At 37.6% G+C, this 21,226-nt stretch overlaps 1 protein-coding gene across 6 annotated transcripts in view; it reads left to right on the forward strand.

Annotated features, from left to right (window-relative positions):
- The first annotated feature begins 907 nt into the window (after positions 1 to 907).
- The window catches only part of LOC100774045 (von Willebrand factor A domain-containing protein 5A), a 32,071-nt gene continuing 11,752 nt past the window's right edge, over positions 908 to 21,226 (forward strand). The window contains exons 1-13 of one of the 6 annotated variants that reach the window (XM_035443579.1): positions 908 to 969; positions 1,523 to 1,599; positions 3,582 to 3,687; positions 4,705 to 4,762; positions 4,897 to 5,099; positions 5,352 to 5,574; positions 5,688 to 5,863; positions 6,144 to 6,258; positions 6,577 to 6,648; positions 14,004 to 14,173; positions 14,418 to 14,506; positions 14,703 to 14,847; positions 15,270 to 15,349. In XM_035443579.1, coding sequence (XP_035299470.1) covers positions 3,604 to 3,687; positions 4,705 to 4,762; positions 4,897 to 5,099; positions 5,352 to 5,574; positions 5,688 to 5,863; positions 6,144 to 6,258; positions 6,577 to 6,648; positions 14,004 to 14,173; positions 14,418 to 14,506; positions 14,703 to 14,847; positions 15,270 to 15,349 — 1,415 coding nt within the window. In that variant the 5' untranslated portion in view covers positions 908 to 969; positions 1,523 to 1,599; positions 3,582 to 3,603. Of the gene's footprint in view, positions 970 to 1,522; positions 1,638 to 3,581; positions 3,688 to 4,704; positions 4,763 to 4,896; positions 5,100 to 5,351; positions 5,575 to 5,687; positions 5,864 to 6,143; positions 6,259 to 6,576; positions 6,649 to 14,003; positions 14,174 to 14,417; positions 14,507 to 14,702; positions 14,848 to 15,269; positions 15,350 to 21,226 lie in introns of those variants that run through there. The other 5 variants (XM_035443581.1, XM_035443580.1, XM_027411835.2 and 2 more) reach the window with 5 other exon arrangements.

A 21,226-nucleotide genomic window follows, 5' to 3' on the forward strand; every position in this document is an offset into this window, starting at 1 on the left:
CCTCAGGGCTTTTGACCTTCATTTACTTTCGTATGTATTATTTTCCTACTATTTCAATGCCTATCTGTCTGTCATCTGTCTGACCCCTACTGTCTCTGTCTGCTTCTCCCCAGCCAAGATTCCTTCTATTTCTTTTCTCTGTCTGCCAGTCCTGCCTTTCCTTTCTCTGCCCATATATTGGTCATTCAGCTGTTTATTAGATCATGAAGTACCTTAGAAAGGCAAGGTAAAATAGCTTTCCATAATTAAACGATAAGACATATTTTTTCTAAACAGAAACAGGGGAGTGGATTGAGGGGGTGAAACACACAGGTGGGGGAGGGGAGAGAGTTTTGGAGGAGTGGAGAGAGGGGAAACTGTGGTGGGTAGATAAAATTATAAATAAATTATTAAAAAAAGAAATCCAGGGCACTGTTCTGTTCCATTTGATTTCCCTGACAGATATGTTGTGAAAGAATGAATTACATGTTTCTCCATGAAATCCTGGATTATTTAATTTACTGAATATTTTATAGGAAAGGTGGCAACCTTTCTTTCTATTTAAACATAATATAAATGAACATTTAAATAAAATTAATTGATGCTTTTGTAACAGTAAAAGTCTTTATACTTGTGGGTATTTCTTAAATATACTTATCCTACAGACAGCAGCAGCCTAGATGTGCTATTGGATTCACTGCTTTCAAAACAAACCTTCACGTCTGCACTGCAGGCAACTTCAATTTCGAGACTTTGACGCCACTAGACCAGAGAATGAGCTCTGCCAGCCTTACCAGCATCTGACTTTGCTACCCAGATACTGCAGACATCAGAGATGAGTTACATTGTGTCAGAGGAACAACACAGGAAATGATTCCTACACATACGCATTCTCTTTTACAACCAGTTTGGCAAGTGAAAAAAATTCCATTATTCATAAAAGAGAAACTGTGAGGACATTGGAATTCATTATCATTTGCATTTCCATCTGTAAGCTTCACATGCATTTTGATCCATTATACCTTGAAATAGTTCAGGAGATAATTATAAATTTATACTAATTTTATAGATTCAAGGATACAAAATTTAGGAGGAAATTATTTGGTAGTAGAAATGTGTGTCCTGTTTCCAGGTATAGACTATAGACCAAAGCCAATGCTATAATATAATGCACAGAATATTCCTGTTTGTCAGATGTAGCAGAGAGGATGCTCTTTGAGCAAGCTTGTTAAGAAGCTGAACAGCATTTTGTATCATTTTAATATGGTACAGTTGCAATGTTTAACCTGGAAAATAAAATCCTGTGCCTTTGACTGTCTCTTCACATATTTCTCTGGTTGGAACATGCAATGGGAAAACCTGGCAATTGCTCTAAATTTTAAGCAAAACACTCATCAAGACACAAGGCAAAATTCAATACTTCACTGAGAATTTTCAATCTATCCCTTCCTCATACAATTGTAACTTTATAGCGGGTCCCTAGAAGGGGGTGGGTCCTACCCCCTTCTAGTTTGACTTTATCTGCTTTCGCTTTCTTTTACAGCTGCTATAAGCAGAGGGGACTTGAAGTAGATGAAAACTTTGCGTTCTGAGGAGAATCCTAGCTGCTGCATCTAAAGGGTAAGAGCCTCTTATGCTAGCCAACACCACAAAGAATTGTAAGTACCTTTTAGCAGAAATCTAGAGGTGGCGTGTGGTGTCTGAAGATTTTTCTAGATTAATAGTACATAAATGATCTCTATTTCAGGTTCATATTCCCTCTCTCTCTCTCTCTCTCTCCCTTCCTCCCTGTTCTTCTTACCCTTTCTGTAGCTCACAAAATAGGTTGTTGTTGCTTTTTGTTTTTTGTTTTTCTTCTCAGTTTCAGGTAAGTTTGTCCTAAGGAAATGGAGCTTTCATTCTCCACACACCCTGATCCATTGCAGCCCATAAATCCTTCTCTATAGACATCCCAGAGCTTGAACTTGTGCCCTTTGTACACATCTGGCACTGAAGGTCTTAGAGAGCCCATGTATTAAGTAACCATTTTTCTTCATTCCCCACTAGAATCACTTTTCACAGCTTGAAGCACAGATTCTCCCTCTCCCTGAAGCTGTAACCATCCGGTGTGGCCTGCTGACTCACCCTGCTTCTTGGCAGCCATTGATCTGGTACTAACTGACATGACTGTTAGATCCACAGCTGCATCCACTTTGAGGCTGTAACTTTAGTCACCCCTGGATACAGTCTTCTCCACAAGGCCTTTGAACCCTTTCCACAAACTGAAGACAAAGGAAGGATCAGGGGAGGGTGACACATTCATTGAGATAAATTTGTTCTGAGGTTGGAATCAGGAAATCAATGTCTCACTATAGGGGAGCCTTGTCCTCCTCTTTTCTCAGTCAGCCTCCTGCAGTGGCCACTGCCAGCCTGAGATCTCTGCTGCCAGACAGTCCATCCTCAGCTGAGCTGCTCCTGGGTGACTGTCTGGCTCTAAGCTTCTTACTACTGTCAGTAGAAATTCTCTCCTGCTCCAGGCCCCTCTACAGGCTTCCAGGGAAAGTCCTTCCCAGTGCTTGCTGTCCCCCTCCTCTTTGCTTAGCTGCTACCTCTGTGCTACTGACAAATTCTGAGCCATTCTAATGCTGTCAGACTTTTCCAATAGTTCAAAATAGCTCATTATTTGATAGATTTGTGTGACTGATGTAAGTTGTATAGAAAACACCACTGATATTGGGGAGGTGGTGTTCATGGAGACTTAGGAGGTATCCCCAGACTTCTACCAAGTCTTAGGTTAGAGAGCGAATTCTGGATTTTTTCAAAAGCTGGAAAGTTCTTTGTACTGAGCTACAACCCCAATCTGAGAGTTTAAAATAATCATTAGGATCTTGCTAGAGGACCAAGCCACAGACCTCCAAAGCCTTCAGAATTGCTGATGTGGATTGCCCAGCGATGGAAAGATGATACTTCAAAAGGGTTTTCCAACTTGTAGATCTGAAAGAGAAGGTTGGGTTTCTAGGGGGACTGAACAAACATGATGTGTGTTCCCAGTTGTGCCACTTTGGGTCCTTAGGCTGGATTTCCAGGTTAAACCACCTTTGGTGGTGTAAAACACTGTGGTCACATACAGTGACAACAGGGAGAGGCAAGCTAGCAAGTGCTCAGGCTTAGAAAGTCCCAGCATAGCTTCCAGGTTTATTTGGGATCATGATTCGGAATAGCAATAGCCCAATCTCTGGCTCTGTGGAGAAAATATTCACAAATATTTTCCTAAATATATTCCTAAAAATATTCCTAAAAATAAATCAATTGCTTTGTCTTCATATTACAATCAGGAATGTACAGAATCATAATTTATGAAATATATTTAAGAAAGTCTTTTATAAAAGAAAAAACAACATTATACACATATTGCCTTTATACCAGAGAATGACTTTAAAAATATATAATATTGTCAATATATCCTTTAAAAAATTTTCAGGTATGTGCAATACATTTGATTGTATCACCTTGAGTCTCACCTTCTAGCTTATCTGGACCAGTAAAAGGTCCCTCTTCCAAAAGCATATCCTTTTATATTTCTTAACCTATTGAATCCAATTGTGCTGCCAATATGTACATAGGTGCAAGGTCATCAACTGGAGTATGGGCAACCTACATGGGACCAAATCCCTAAAGAAAAAAATGACTGCCTCACCTCAAAGGGATAACAAAAAGAAACTTCCCCAGGTAGGTATTAGACTGTACATGCTTAAATATTGACTGGTTTGATGGTGCTTGTCTTGTGCAAGTTACAGCACCTGATTTGAGTTCATGACTACAATGGCTCTGTCGTGGACAACAACCTTGATTAACAGTAGTCGTCTGTGACCATGGACTGTTAGAAACTTTCTGACACTTCTCTCTGTTCTCTGAGCAATGGTTACAATGTGATAGATGTTATGCGGCAAACAAGATGATATCAATAGTCAGTTAGTTTTAAGCAGATCCCAGTGACTTATTTACTGTCTGCATTGGACCAGTAGTGAGTCACGTGGCAATATCTTGAAAATAAATAAAAAAGTGGGTAATTTCAATACTAAATACTAAAGTTAATTGATTAAATAAGAGTAACATAATGTAGGATGCCATTTGAATCTCACAGGTATTCAAGGGATGACCTGGGAATAGGGGCTGAAGAGGTGGTTCAGTCTTTAAGAGTTCTGCTTTCTCTTCTGGAGGACCAGAGGGCAAGTTCCAGGTCCTAAATGGCAACACAGAATCATCTGTAAATCCAGCCCCAGTGAATACAACATCCTATGATTTGTGAAACATGTTATGTGTAAGAGTATATTCCTGCATGTGATGCATAGACATACTTTCAGGCAGATACTCTTACATAGAACATAAAAGTAAATAAACTATTAAGACTGACTCATTGGGAATGGAGAATGCTGGGGTTTACCTATGGAATCTATCCAAGGCCCTGTGGGTAGTTCATTCAACAACTTTTGTAAATATAGAACAGTGTTTGAAAGAGTTGAAGGTATTTTAGTGAAATCCAGTTTAATGGACTCTTACAGCCTAACCACACGAGGAGCATGAATCAGGATTATCACTGCTGGCATCCCTCCTTCTTTTCTCCACATATCCTTATTCCCACACTAAGAATTTTAAATTGCTCCTGCAAAAGAGAAGCACATAAGCTGCAGTTATTTATGGTATAATTTCTAACATGAACTGCTTATTGATGTATCATTTCTACAGATGTGTAAAGTCAACATGGAGGATCACTGTGGTCTAATCACTGGTGACATGGAGCCAGGTAAGAATGCCATACTATGCTAAGTGATGAATACTATGCTAAGTGATGAGGTCATTGTACCTATCACAGCTCCTCATCTATAGTACCACTGTAGTAAAGTTTGTTGATTTCCTAAAAACTGATATCTTCCCCAGTACCACTGAAGAGCATCTCAGTAACCTTGTCCATTAATGACTTTGTGGCTGGTGTGTCTGCAACCTTAAATTATGAGAATGAGGAAGAAGTCCCAGTAGAGGCCATCTTTGTATTCCCCATGGATGAAGACTCTGCTGTCTACAGCTTTGAAGCCTTGGTGGATGGGAAGAAAATTGTGGCAGAACTGCAGGAGAAGGTGCAGGTGTGAATGATAAGTACATTTTCTCTTCTCTTCTTACTTTAAATTGATTTCTACATTTATCTTTATAAACAACTCATAACTGTTCCTTTTTTCATTCACTTCTGCTTACTGTTTGGCTAAAATCAGTTAGGCAGAAGGAATCAAGTAGAAGCTAAGAGAATAGTTGTGATTTTCACAGGATCTATGATACACCTAAACAGTCCGTATTCCTTTTTTTTTATTTCATTTCAACTCTCCCTTTGGTTACTGTAGGCCCAGAGAAACTATGAGAATGCCATCTCCCAGGGCCACCAAGCTTACTTATTGGAAGAGGATGACTACTCCAGGGATGTCTTTTCTTGCAATATTGGGAACCTCCAGCCTGGGGCTAAGGTGGGAGTTACGCTGAGGTATGTGCAGGAACTGCCTCTGGAAACAGATGGTGCCCTGCGCTATGTGCTCCCAGCAATCTTGAATCCAAGATACCAACTCTCTGGTAAGTAATTTCTGCCTTTGAAAACCAGTAGTAGAATGGCTGGGGGATACACCAAATTATGTTTCTGTTGGAAATTGTTGGCATGGAAAACAGATATAATGTACATTTTATAGAACAGTCAGCAAACAGTTGTTTGAATATAAAGACACCCATAGTCGCTTTGGAGGACCTGCCCTACACACTCAGCATGGTTGCCACCATCACTTCTCAGCATGGCATTGAGAGGGTCCAATCCAACTGTTCCTTGAGTCCTATTCAGTACCTAGGTCATGACAAGACTTCTGCTCAGGTGAATAGTAAGATAACACTACTTTAAGTCCCCTCTGTCCCTGTCATTGACTTAGTCATCATTCATTCCTCCTATGCCCCCTTACTTTTTCCATTCATGTTTGGTTGGGCACACTATCTACCTTCTCTCCTGGGTAAAATGTAGACCCTTTTTCATACGGTCTTTTCTATACTTCTGATTGTGTCTTCATGGAAGAAGCCTGGGACCCTGTACTCTGACTTTATCTCAGGAGCGATCAGTGTCAGTTCTAACATGGCTACTCTGCTGGTCTCCTCCTCAGGTTTCCTTGGCTGAAGGACACAAGTTTGACCGGGATGTGGAACTCCTGATTTACTACAGTGAAGTGCACAGCCCCAGTGTAGCTGTGGAGATGGGGATGCAGGACATGAAGCCAGGTATTTCCTGTCTCCCACTATGGTCCCTTTCTAAGATGTAACTCTCCATCAGTCCTGATTTTCAATTCTCTATCCAGGATCAGTGTATGACCATTGAAATATTGACTTTTCACTTCCATATGGAAATATGACAAGGATTAATAAGTAATAAGGTGAATATGTCCTATGGCTAATTTACATAGATTCATAGATAATTAGAGGGAAAGTATGACCAAATATTTCAAAGAAAATATGCAGCCTATTATCAACATGTAATAATAACTGATCTTACAAAAATGACAAATAAAAATAATTCAGTGACTACTTTTCCTTTCATAGGATCATTGAAGTCCCAATCTGATAAAATGTCATCCTTTACATGGTGTGATGACTTTACATTCTCAGATAAGTGTAAGCAAATCAATTTGTTTCAACTGTTTTGAAAAAATTTAAACTGCATATAATAAACACTCATTTTTACAATTATAATATTGCTAATATTTCTTCTGAAATAAATCTAAATGTCTATATACTATGCAGATTATTTTGACTGATATTATAATGTTATCCAATATTAGTAAATGATATAAACAAGTAGTGCAGTCACTATTTCTGTCATCAGTTACCCAATGAGTTATGATTTCATTATTGTAATGAACTGGTGAATTTAGGAAGACAGCCACTAAATAATGGGAAAAGAAAAGTAGTTATAATTCCTAATAGCACTATAAAAATAGTTGAATTAGAAAAACAAGTGTATTATAATCTAGGCATTATGCATATAGTAGTTTTCTACATGAATAATAATTACACTTTGAATAAATATATTTTATTGGTTAATTCATCACAACTGGATGTAATCTTGCTGTTAGTTCTTACTTTTTTGTATTATGACTAATAGTGGCCAAATTTGACTCAGAAGTAGTTTTAGGTTTCCTGTGTCCTGTAGAAATTAACCTTTGAAACAATCACAAGAATCCAGCAAACACTCTTTGTTTGTAGCTCACTTGATTTTTTTCTTAAACTAAACTTAGCTTTCCATCGAGTTTTGTTTCTTATGTACATCTAGTGATTGTCATTTAAAACATTCCCTTATATGTATACTAACATTTTTTAAAGCTGGCACAGTTCCCACACATGTTTTGCTTTCATTGTCTTTTCTGGCCCATTCTGAGCTTGTTTGCAGGAGTCATCAGCCAACCCAAGAAGGGCATTACAAATAATCATTTTCAGGTTAGATACATGAGAGTACCTTATGGGCCAATCATTTTCACAGTGTGATGTCTGATCTTAGGCTTCAGTGATGGAACTGTAAGCACTGTGAGGACTGTACCATGAAGCTTGGTTTGCATACCTAACTGCCACCAATATAACATTACCATATTTTACAAAGGTGACTTCATACTGAACCACATGTAGGGGCTTTTTCTTCTCCCTTCACTGTCTAGCCACTCCCCTCTGAGTTACTAAGGGAAATTGTAGCTTCCTTGGGTTTCTGTTAACTTCCTCATCTCAATGTTTTTGATTTCTTAAACTTCTTTTTTGGTGTCATGAGATATTCAAACTCAGATTTGGTCTTCAATCAGGAATATTGCTTTATCCATGATATAGGACCTTAAGATGCTGAAAATTCATAAGTAATAAGTAAGGTCTCAGTTTCTACCTTTCTGTCTACCTTTCCTTGCATCCATGAAGATTTTCTTACCTCTTTTCTATGACCAGTTTTGCAACCTATCAGGGGACAGAGTTGGTCAAATCTCAGGTTTGTTAATTCCTTCCATCTGTGAATCTAGTTTCTTCTTCTCAGTCACATATTTTGCCGTATGATTTTCTGTCTGTATGTCTTTCAGAAGCACAAGAGAAGGAAGCTTACGGGACAGCTTATCTCACTATAATCCTTTAATGTGATCATGATTCACAGAAATGCATGAAACAACTGATATGTTAATTTTAGAATGTATAATTACACAAAATTTAAAATAATAATGTATAGAATTATAAGTTAAGTTCTACACTAAATTCAGTAAGCATATTATATCACCTAACCTTACAATAACCCTATAGTAGGAATTGCTATGTGTATAGGTGAGAAGAAGAAGCTGAGCTTAAAAAGTAGAGGTGATTATTAATGAAAAAGGAAGCTCTGATTTATGAAAGTGAAATCACTTGAATTGGTTTGAAAGAACTAGTAGACACCATACACAGAGTGCTGACCACTCACCTACAGGACATTGTTCTAAACATTGTGTACATCCATTCTCACCAGTCTCATGGTATTCTGGTTACCCAGAAGACTGCTAGTACCATGGTAACGACCTGTCTCTCCAGGTGGGAAGAAATCTGTTACTTTACACATTAAAAACAATGCTACTGTTATACAAGCTGTATGTCTAAAGATCTGGACCTGGTTCATATTTATAATGATTTCTCCCAGTTTTCTTTTTTTATTTTTTAAATTTAAATTAGAAACAAGCTTCTTTTATAGGTCAATCCCAGTTCCCTCACCTCCCCTCCTCTCTTGACTCTTACTGATACCATATCCCAAACACTTTCTGCTCAAGATGGAGGGTGAGGCCTTCCATGAGGGAATCGTCCAAGTCTGTCATATCATTTGGAGAAGAGCCTAAGCCCTCCCTCATGTATCTAGGCCATGAGAGTATCCCTCTATGTGGACTAAAGGCCCAAAGTCCGTTCCTGTAGTAGGGATAAATACTGAAGCACTACCAGAGGCCTTATAGAAAGCCCAGACCTCCAAACTGACCTCCTCGTTCAGGGGAGTCTGGAACAGTCCTTTGCTGATTTCCCAGCTATAATTCTGGGATCCCCGAGAAATCACTTGTTCAGGTCAGTTATTTCTTTGCATTTCTCCAACCAGACCTTGACTATATTCTTATAACTCCTCCCTCTCTGCAACTGGATTCCAGGGTTCAGCTAAAGTGTTTAGCTATGGTTGTCTGCTTCTACTTCCATCAGCTACTGCATGAAGGATATAGGATGACATATAGGCTAGTAATCAATCTCATTATCTGGAAGGGCATTTAAGGTAGCCTCTCTACTATTGCTTAGATTGTTAGTTAGATCAGCCTTGTAGATCTCTGGACATTTCCCTAGTGCCAGATTTCCCTTTAAACCTGAAATGAATCCCTCTATTTTGATATCTTATCTCTTGCTCTCCTCTATTCTACCCCTGACTAGATACCCCTACTCTGTCATGTCCTCCACTCACCTCCTCTTCTCCTGTTCCCTTTCTTCTAACTCCCTCTTTCCTCCCCCATGCTCCCAATTAGCTCAGAAGATCTTGTTCCTTTCCCTTTCTCTGGGGGATCATGTATGTGTCTCTTTGTTCCTGTTTCTTAGATTCTCTGGCAGTGTGAATGGTAGGCTGGTACACCTTTTCTCTAATTCTAAAATCCATGTATGAGGGAGTACATGCCATATTTTCTTTTTGAGATTGAGTTACCCCACTCAGGATGGTTTCTCCTAGTTCCCTCCATTTCTGTTGGAATTTAAAGATTCCATTATCTTTTTCTGCTGAGTAACATTCCATTGTGTAAATGTACAACATTTTATCGATCCATTCTTCAGTTGATGGGCATCTAGGTTTCTTCCAGATGTTGGCTATTTCAAATAATATTGATATGAACATGGTTGAACAAATGCCATTCTTGTATGAATGTGCATTTTTGGGTATATGCCTAAGAATGGAATTGCTGGGTTGTGGTAGATTGATATCTATTTTCCTGAGGAAACACCATACTGATTTCCAGAATGTCTGTACCAGTTTGCACTCCTACCAGCAGAGGAGGAGTGTTCCCCTTGCTCCACATCCTCTCCAGCATAAACTGTCATTGGTGTTTTTTATTTCAGCCATTCTGACAGGAGTAAATGGTATCTAAGAGTTGTTTTGATTTCCATTTCCCTGATGGCTAAGGATGATGAGCACTTTCTAATGTATCATTCAGCCACTTTAGATTTCTCTATTGAGAATTCTCTATTTAGTTCTGTACCCCAATTTTAATAGAATTAGTTGGTGTTTTGGTGACTATCTTCTTGAGTTCATTGTATATATTGGAAATCAGCTCTCTGTCAGATTTGTGCTGGTGAATATCTTTTCCCATTCTGTGGGCTGCCATTTTGTCTGGTTGACTGTATCCTTTGCTTTACAAAAGCTTCTCAGTTTCAAGAGGTCCCAGTTATTAATTGTAGATCTCAGTGTCTGTGCTACTGGTGTTATGTTAAGGTAGTGGTGTCCTGTAACAAATGATTCTAGGAAACCTCCTCCTCTCTCTTCTAAGAGGCTGAGTGTAGTTGGATTCACGTTGAGGGTGTTTGATCCATTTGGACTTAAGTTTTGTGCATGATGATAGAGAAGGATCTATCTGCACTCTTCTACATGTCATCGTCCAGTTATGTCAGCACCATTTGTTGAAGATGCTTTTTTTCTTCTATTTTATAATTTTTGCTTCTTTTTCAAAAATCAGGTGTTCCTAGGTGTGTGGGTTAATATAAGTGTTTTCAATTTGATTCCATTGGTCTGCCTGTCTATTTTTCTGCAAATACAAAACTGTTTTCAGGACTATAGCTTTATAATGCTGCTGGTAGTCAGGGATGGTGATTCCTCTGGACATTCCTTTATTGTACAGGGTATTTTCTCTATCCTGGGTATTTTGTTTTCCTTATAAAGTTGAGAATTGTTCTTTCAAGATCTGTGAATAATTGTGCTGGGATTTTAAAGAGGATTTCACTGAATCTGTAGATTGCCTTTGGCAAGATTGTCATTTTTACTATGTTGATCCTACCTATCCAATAGCATGGGAGATATTACAATTTTCTGGTGTCTTTTTTAATTTCTTCATTTAAAGACTCAAATTTCTTGCTATACACTTCTTTCACTTGCTGGGTTATCTTAACCCCAAGGTATTTTATGTTCTTTGTTCATATTGTAAAGGGTGATGTTTCTCTGATTTCTTTCTTAGCCCATTTATCTTTTGTATATTGTAGGGCTAGTGGTTTTTTTTGCATTAATCTTGTATCCTGCCTCTGTGCTCTAGGTATTTTCAGCTGTAGTGGTTCTCTGGTAGAGTTTTTGGGTCACTTTTATAAACTATCCTATCGTCTGCAAATAGTGAAAGCTTGACTTTTCTTTTCATTTGTATTCCTTTGATCTCCTTTTGTTGTCTAATTGCTCTAGCTAGAACTTCAAATACAGTATTGAACAGGTATGGAGAGAGTGGACAGCCTTGTCTTGTTCCTGATTGTGGAGATATCGAATTGAGTTTCTGTCCATTTAATTTGATGTTGGCTATTGGTTTGCTTTATATTGCTTTTATTATGTTCAAGTATGTTCCAGGTATTCCAGATGTCTCCAAGACCTTTACAATTAAGGAGTGTTGGATTTTGTCAAGGGCGTTTTTCATCATCTAATGAGATAATCATGTGTTTTGTTCTGTTTTTTCAATTTGTTTATTTTGCGGATTAACTCCACAGATTTTCTTTTGTTGAACCATTCCTGCATCCCTGCAATGAAGCCTACTTGATCATGTTGGATGATATTTCTGATGTGTTCTTTGATTAGATTTGTCAATATTTTATTGAGTATATTTGCATCAATGTTCATGAATAATAATGGTGTATAGTTCTCTTTCTTAGTTGTGTCTGTGTGGCTTCAGTACCAAGAATTTTGAAGCATCATAAAAAATGTTTGTCAATGACCTTTCTGCTTTTATTGTGTGGAACACTTGAGGAGAATTTGATATTATCTGTTCTTTGAATTAATGGTAGAATTTTGCATTAAAGCCATCTGATCCTGGGCTTTTGTTGTTGGGAGAATTGGATGACTGCTTCTATTTCATTAGCGTTTATAGGTCTATTGAAATTTCTTATCTGTTCTTGATTTAATTTTGGTAAGTGATATTTACCAAGAAAATTAGCCATTTCTTTTCTATATGCATTTTGGAGAGTACAGGTGTTCAAAGTATGACCTGATGATTCTCTGGATTTCCTCAGTGTCCATTGTTATGCCCCTCTTTTCTTTTCTGATTTTGTTAATTTGCATGTTCTCTCTCTGCAGTTTGGTAAGTTTGGATAATGGTTTGTCTTCCTTGCTGATTTTCTGGAAGAAACAAGTTTTGTTTACATTGATTCTTTGTATTGATTTCCTAGTTTCTACTTTATTGAGTTCAACCCTTAAGTTGATTATTTCTAGGTGGCTATTCCTCCAGGGTAAGTTTGATTCTTTTTTGTAGGCCATTGGCTTTTGCTGTTAACTCTCTAGTGTGACTATTGTCCATTTTCTTCATGTGAGTGCTTACTGCTCTGAACTTTCCTCTTATCTCTGCTTTCAAAGAGTCCCATAAGTTTGGATGTGTTGTTCCATCATTCTCATTGCATTCTTGGAAGTCTTCAATTTCTTCCTTGACTCAGGAATGGTGCAAATGTGCATTATTCAATTTCCATGATTTTGTAATTCTTCTGAAATCTATGTTGTTGTTGAATTCTAACTTTATGTTTAATTTCTTTTTATTTTAATTAGAAAGAAGATTATTTTATGTCAATCCCAGGTCCCTCTCCCACACCTCCTCACCTCCCCTCCCCACCCGTAATGAACACATTATCTATCCCATACCCTTTCTGCTTCCATTGGGCTCTTTAGAGTCTGTCATATCCTTTGGGATAGAGCCTACACCAACCTCCTTGTGTGTAGGCTCAGGGAATATCCCTCCATGTGCATGCGATGGGCACCCAGGTCCATTCCTATGCTAGGGATAACTACTGATTGACTACAAGGGGCCCCATAGATTTCCAAGGTCTCCTCACTTACACCCACATTCAGGGCATCTGGATCACTCCCATGCTGGTTTCCCAGCTATCAGTCTGGGAACCAAGAGCTCTCCCTTGTTCAGGTCAGCTGTTTCTGTGGGTTTCACCAGCCTGGTATGGACCCTTATGCTCATCAGTCCTTTTCTGCCACTGGACTTCAGTTCAGTTCAAGGCTTAGCTGAGGATGTCTTCTTCTACTTCTACAAGCTGCTAGATGAAGGCTCTAGGATGGCATGTAAGTTAGTCATTAATCTCATTATCAGGGGAGGGCATTTAAGGTAGCCTCTCCTCTGTTTCTTAGATTGTTAGTTGGTGTCATCTTTGTAGCTCTCCAGACATTTCTCTAGTGCCTGATTTCTCTTTAAAACTATAATGTCTCCCTCTATTATAGTTTCTCTTATGTTGCTCTCTTCTGTTCTTGCCCCAACTCAATATCCCTGCCCCATCGTGTCCTCCTCTGGAGAAGTGTAAGGGACAAGATAGCCTGAGCAATTGGGAGCATGGAGAAAGGGAGAGGGAACTATGAGAATGAGAAGGGGAGAATTCTAACTTTAAAGGACAGGGGCTGATAAGATATAGGAGGTTATTCCAATTTTTTTATGTCTGTTGGGGTTTTATATTTTGCCAACTATGTTGTGATTTTAGAGAAGGTTGCATGTGTTACTGAGAAGAAGGTATATTCTTTTGTGTTTGGATGGAAGGTTTTATAGATGTCTTTTAAACCCAATTGGGTGGTAACTTCTATTAGTTCCTACCCTATTTCCCTGACTCTCATCTCTGTTCTGCTTCTCTTTAATATTGAACATTCACATTTATTCCTATGCACACAGCACAAAAAGCTCAAACAAAGGGTTTTATATTTTAGCTTTTCAGTTCTCTATTGAATTAAAATTGAGTCTTGGGAACTAAAAAACACCCATTACAAGGTTCTTCTCCTTTCTGTACAGATAGTTTGATGGGTTCTCCTTCTGCAATGGTGAGCTTCTATCCAGATCTCCCAGAAGTGGAGTGCTCAAGGGCCTGTGGAGAATTTGTATTCCTCATGGACTGCTCTGGAAGTATGGGATCCCGCTTGAGCTACTGGAATGATTCTCAGCTACGCATAGAGGCTGCCAAGGTAAAGCCAGATTCTTCATTCTTCTGCAAGGCCAGGTTTGGATGATTGGGAAGGGCATGAATAGGGCCCATTTGTAGCTGTAGGTCAGTTCTCCATCTAAGAAATAACAAGCATGGTCACTGTGATCTCAACATTGAAATACAAGTTGGCAGGAGATGATGACTTTTTATACCATGAGTAACTAGACTTGGGTAGGTATGAGAGATCTCTCTCACTCCACCTCCTCATCTTCTCTCACCTTCAGGAAACTCTGTTGCTGTTGCTGAAGAGTTTACCTATGGGTTGTTATTTCAACATCTATCGATTTGGATCTTCTTATGAAAAATTCTTTCCGTAAGTTTCTGGGAAGCCTTCGGGACTGTGAAAAAAACGTACTTTAAAGAATCGTTTTAACTTTTAATCTGACTAGTGCAGAGTAGTCTTGGGCATTGAGGTTTTCAGCAGCAATTTTTGTGATAGTAATTTTGTGATGGGAATAGCAGTGTGTGCTACTGTCATGTGACTAGTCAGTCATGCTTGTTTCTTTAAGGGAGAGTGTGAAATACACTCAGGAAACAATGGAAGAGTCAATGAAAAGAGTGAAGCATCTGAGAGCTGACCTAGGGGGCACTGAAATCTTAACACCACTCCTCAACATTTACAAGGGACCCTCCATTCCTGGTCATCCCTTACAGGTAAGTTTGGAAGCAAACTAGTACGGATGAATAGTGTAGTTTTCCAATTCCTGATCCCCAGTTCCCCCATATACAATTGTGTGAGTAATGTGTAAACTTAAGTCATCTACAATACAGTGAGGTGGGAAAGACCAGAGGCAGTGTTTTTCCTCTATTCCATTAGGCAGTCAGTCAGTCCTCTTTTGTGCTACCACAAAAGTTTAAGATGAAAGCTGCATAGGGAGGGTGTGAAAATTTCCATGGTGCAAAACTATTTCCATTGAAGAGTCTCTGTGCCAGCTGGAGCAAGTGATAGCAGAGCACTGTGGTCTCCACCCTTGTGTGAAGAAGCTAAAAGACTAGAAACAGTTGTGGGCCACAAAGACCAATGCTGTTGTATTCTGATGAACTAGACACAATCTCAATGAATGCATTTTTTCCAGGTCTTTGTCTTCACAGATGGAGAAGTTAATGGCACATTTAGGGTCATTAATGAAGTTAAGTTAAACAGCAAGAAGCACAGGTATGAGGGGAGTATTGTTTCAACTGTGCTGCCTGAAACCCAAGCAGCACCACATATGACTTGGTCCACATGATATCACAGGATGCCATGCTTCTACAAGCACAAAGTGACTCAAGGATTTTCCACTTAAATAGCTGACCCTTTAATTTCTATAAAATTATAGAAAGTAGTTTTCCACTTAAAGGTGATACCAGAAGGTCTTTGTTCCTTATTTTTCCAAAGCTCTTGAAGTTTATACTGAATTATGTTTTCATTGTAAGGGTATTGACATGTTACAATAGAAACTTACTCAAGTCATTTATTCTGGGCAGATGAGCTGTCACAGTGTGCACTCTGCATCCAACACAGGTCCAGAGCTGGTCAGTTACCAGTCTTCTCTTGCTCTCTTTCCATCAATCACTAATTTAAACCTAGATCAAGGGTAATTTTTGTGGATTCTTGATTTGGTATCATACTGAGTTTCACTGTATGTCTTTCTGTATACCTCACCTTTGCTCTTTATCTCACCAGTTTATTTAGATGTCAACATAATTTGTATGTGACCATAGGCAAGTTTCATTGGTGGATGTCTTCAATGAAGTAGTCTAGTATATTTTATATTAATGCTCATAACCATAAACTTTTTTTGAACTCTGTAGTGATTGTATTACTTATCACCAGATATGTCCTCAAGTTTATAGTTATATGGGAGGATATGAGTAAGGTAAAGGCACATGTTTTAATGTATTTTCAGGGATCCCAGACCCCAATTCCACACAAAGGAAACACAGTCACATGAACATACCCAAATGTACTATTCTTTAATTAGATAGAGTTGTCCAATTTCTGTGGAATGGTAGTTTTACAAGTTGTAGCAATTAAACTCACATAGCTTTACATATATTTCCCACTTATTTTCTTTCCTAACAATTTGAGGGTTTTTTGTACTTAAAATTTAGCCAAAAATGTGCATGGGACAAGGTGTCTCAAAGCTTAAAGTTTTATTTTCCTAATAGCTGTACTTCATTCTATTTTAAATATTTAATAGGCACTGAGTAGCCTCTTTAATATTCCTTTAAGTCTCTATACTACTATTATTGCTTTCTCTAGTAGACTTTCTTTTATTATTGATATGTATTTGGTGTTATATTTTGAATATGAGTATGTTGAAGACTATTTTCTTACTCAATAGTTTACATTTTCACTATCAAAACTGTTGGTTTTTTTTCTTTTTTTAAGATAGGCTTCCTTATGAAGTCCTGACTAGTAAGGAACGCCTTTACTAGACCAGGCTGGCCTCTGTGGGTGTCCTTCTGCCTGCCTCTATCTCTAGAGTGCTAGAACTGCAGTCATTGGCTGCCATCTCTGACACAAGTAATTGCCTCTTCAATTTCTATTCTCTGAAGTTTCCCTTTTGAATTATGACTTTTGTATGTGAACAGTTAAATTTTTTTCTCTATTCAAGCTATGCAGTTGATTTACCCTTTCCTATCAAAGGATTTTGTTCTCTGTATTGTCTGTCAGTTTCATATATGTATATATACATTCTATGTACTATCTCTCTTCACCATTTTCTATCTCCCTCCCATCTCCATCAATCTTCCTTCAGCATTAAGGTCTTAACATCTCTCTTAGGTAGGCAACCATGAGAAATGGCAATATTGTATTTTGTTTTCTGGGCCTCTTTGACCAACAACTCATAAGTGGTTATCCATTTCCTGGTTTTTGTTTAGTAACCCTTAGTTTCCAGAGGAAGTCATTTCCAGACTTGTGGACTATCTTCCTTCCAATTTGAAATTATGAAATACAGTACAACCAATATAACTCCAGTACTCAGCTCTATTCCAGGCCTCTAATTTGTGTTTTATTTTGAAATAGAGTGTTATCTTGAACTCTTCATTCCCCTGGCAGGAGTTAAACTTTCACTTTTCTTGGTTTAAGTCCAAAGAATCTAGGATTACCTGGCTGCATCCAAAATTTATTTCTTTTAGATAATCTAAAATATACTTCAAGATCATTTTCATCACAGATAATCGGTAATCTTGTTCTGGTTATTTTTCCCTGAATTTCAGTGCTTTGGCTGTCATGGTGAGCACTGGTACAAGTCCATACTATTTCTGATGTGTCTTTTCTAATCCATTGGCCACTGACACAAATGTATTACAGGAGTAAACCAGAGAAATTAATCAATCTCTCGTATTTCTTGATTTCCAATGCACTAGAGAATCTATTCTGTTCCTTATCAGGATTTCCTTTCTTTCTTTTTTCTTTCTTTCTTTCTTTCTTTCTTTCTTTCTTTCTTTCTTTCTTTCTTTCCTTCATTCCTTCCTTCCATCCTTCCCTCCTTCCTTCCTTCCTCCTTCCTTCCTTCCTAGATATTGGCTTTCCTGGAACTCATTATATCAAACACATTGCCCTCAAACTCATGTATTTATGCTGCCTGCCTCTGCCCTCCTGAGTGCTTGTATCAGAGATGTGAACCTTCATGAATATATATATATATATATATATATATATATATATATATATATATATATATATGTTTAGGCTGAAAATATTTAATGAAATAACCTGTTTTGGATAGTGATGAGAAAGACAGTGATACTGAGTGCATATAATACAAGTAAATATATGTTGTTGAAGTCAATAAAAACAACATAAAGCATTATGCACTCACCTTCAAAAGACAATGCAATCACCCTATTAAGCAATCACCCTAAAACAACCACATTGATTAGTATATTTAATATTTGCATATTATCATTTGAGACTAGAGTCCACTTTTCATAACTTTTCCACCAAAGTATTTCATAACTCTTTGTTTAATATTTTCTGTTCCAGGAGTTAATAATGAAGAACTATCACAGGAGTAGGTCCTTTGTATTTTGATGAAGAATTAGAATTATTTTCACATAATCCATAGTTTTAATTCATATTTAGAATAATACAGGTTATTTGTAACATAATTATTCAAAAATCATCAATGTGTCAAGTGACGTTACCTTGACTACTTATTTAAAGGCAGCATCTGACAGACTGATTTACAAGTGTGTGCACAAGTAATGTTTATTACTTGTGTTTATTAATGTTTATTAGTAGCCTTAAATATCACACATGATTAACCCAGATCAGTAATTACTTAAGTAGAAAAACAGATTATTGACTGTTCCTCCTTGACCTCCTTCTTGTCTTTGTCCTCTTCTTTGTCCTTCTTACCCTCCTCCTAGCCCTCCTCCTCTTCTTATTGTATTTTTCTGCTATGGTTCTTGGGACTTAATGTAGATTCCTGCATGTCCCTGCTCAGAGATGCATCTCCCTTCCGCATAGTGGTTTGTAAATTCTATTTGCAAAGGAAAGCATGTGATGATCCTTCCTTCCCTCCTTTGCTTCTTTCTGTTTTATCAATATGTACTCCCTGATTCTTGCATTACTTTCTGATATATTATGACACAATATAAATGATCTAAGGCTACAAGATACTCATGCTGACTACTTTAGGAACTAGAACACATTTTTTTATTCTTTTATGCTGTGTAACAAATTTATTTTTTATGTTTGCTAAGTTGTAGTTAGTTTTATTTTATCTTGTTATGCCATGATACGAGGCCTGTTCTTTCTGAAAGGAAATGGAGGATGAGGGGATCTGGGAAAGAGAGAGAATAGGACAGAACTGTATGGAATGGAGAGTCTCAAAGTAATATATGACAGAAAAATAAAAATAATATTTACTCCTACCCATACTTTGTGACCTTGTAGGAAGACATTTCTACAAGTAACCTTATAATGAGACTAAACAAACCTTAGCATTTAGGTTATACAGGGCTCCTGGCTAAGGGATAAGATTGATTGCAGGCTTCCTAGCATACATAATGGAAAAATTTAAAAAATACTGCAAATTTTAATGATAGCTATATTTCCAAGGCAACAAAATAGGGTTTTTATCTGAAGGGATTCCTTATTGCTGAGAGTGCTACTTTCCATGACTTCTGTAATTTCCCTTATTTCCTTATCTAGGAGAACATTCAGAATCTCTCAGAACTATCTCATATTTCTATGTAGTTATTTTCATTAGATTTCCCTTCTTCTATCCTATAGAAAGAAATGGCTTTCAATTTAAAATTTTTTAATTGATACATAAAAACATAAAATTGTGTAATTCATGGGCAATTGCATCAGGCCTGATACACATTTATTTAGAGATATTTAGATCAGGTTAAACACACTAATATCTTCATACATCTATATATATTTTCAAAATTATTTTCTTGTACTTTGAAATGGATAATCTATAATTAATATCTCTATTTAGCAGTAAATTTATAATATTTTCCAGTTATTTATGTCTGTACAAAAATTAATTCATAGACTTTTATTTTTCTCCTATGTTTTAGTCACTGGCTTTGCATAGTGAATATGTCAATACCAGGAGGTACTTGCTAATACTTCTAGATTTCTTCCTTTCCTCCCATCCTGTCTCTCTCCCTGCCTCCCTCTTCCTCACTCATCTCTCTTTCTTTCTTGACCCTCACACCATAAAGCAGTCTGGCCTCAGTTATGTTATGCAGCCCAGACTGGCATTAAATTCACCTTTCAGCCTCAGCCTCCCCACCACTTGATAAGATTCAAGCATGCTCCAAAGTCACTGTTGTCCTTTTTAGGTCAGGCATTTTGAGTCATTACTTTCCTACAAATCCTAGGGCCTATGTCTTTTGAGCCTCTTCTCTGAGCTCCTCAAATCCTGAGATTATAGTTTTGTGCTTTCAAGCTTCTTTACTTTTACATTTTCTATAAGTTTTTTCATTTTCTTTGTATTCATTTTTCAAGTGCTTATACTTTCCTATGCCTTCTTTTCTGAGTTGCCTGAAAGAAAAGAACAAATAATTAGATTGGAAGTAATCATAACAGTAATGATTATTGATTTTTTTACCTTACATTAAAATTTATACCATTAACCAAACCAAGCCCTTTGAATGTGGGTGCCAGCTAGGAGGCCAAGACAGTCTATGGGATGTCTAAATGTGGAGCCAATCTTTATCCCTAGAGCACAAATGGACTTTGGGAGCCCATTCCCTATGGAGGGATACTATTGCAGCCCAGATAGAGAAAGGAGGGCCTAGGCCCTCCCACAAATGATATGACAGACTTTCAAGGTCACCTGTGGAGTGCCTCACTAACCCTGGGGAGCAGGTAGGGCATGGCTTGGGGGGATTGGTGGGGAACATAGGAGGTTGGGAAGGAGAGGGAGTGGGAGGGATGGATATGTGAATATGAGTACTAATTAAAGAATTTAAATGAAAAATTATATCATTGAGTATAATGATTGATATAGAGATTTTTAATTGTTTTGATGTTATTATCAATATCTTATTATTTTGTGGCCAAGCAGAAGGATAGAAAGTCTCTCTCTCAACCTCTCTCTCTCTCTCTCTCTCTCTCTCTCTCTCTGTGTGTGTGTGTGTGTGTGTGTGTGTGTGTGTGTGTGTGTGTATACTCACAATGTGAACTGGTGTGTGTTCATGTGACTAATAAATGAACCATTGAATTTCCACAAATGCACTTCACTTGTTGAGGTAGGTGGTGATTTTATCCTTTATTATTTTATGTAGAAATGATGACTATTCCTGTAGCATAGTCCCACTTTGCACTTATGGGTTAATCCATCTCACTACTGAAGAGCAATCTCTGCCACATTTTCTGGAATTCAGTTGTTCCCTATGTCTTAGGATATTGAATATTTATTAATGGGGAGGAAATCCCATGATTTTTATGTTGGGAGGTTTCAGGTTCAATGCATACCAAGCATCAAAAAATCATGCCCTTTTCCTACTTTATGAAAACTTTATTAATTATTTATTAAATGTGGCCAATGTGATTTTCATACATAATGGACTTAGTATG

Source organism: Cricetulus griseus, chromosome 4 (assembly GCF_003668045.3).
Source record: "Cricetulus griseus strain 17A/GY chromosome 4, alternate assembly CriGri-PICRH-1.0, whole genome shotgun sequence".
Lineage (NCBI taxonomy): Eukaryota > Metazoa > Chordata > Mammalia > Rodentia > Cricetidae > Cricetulus > Cricetulus griseus.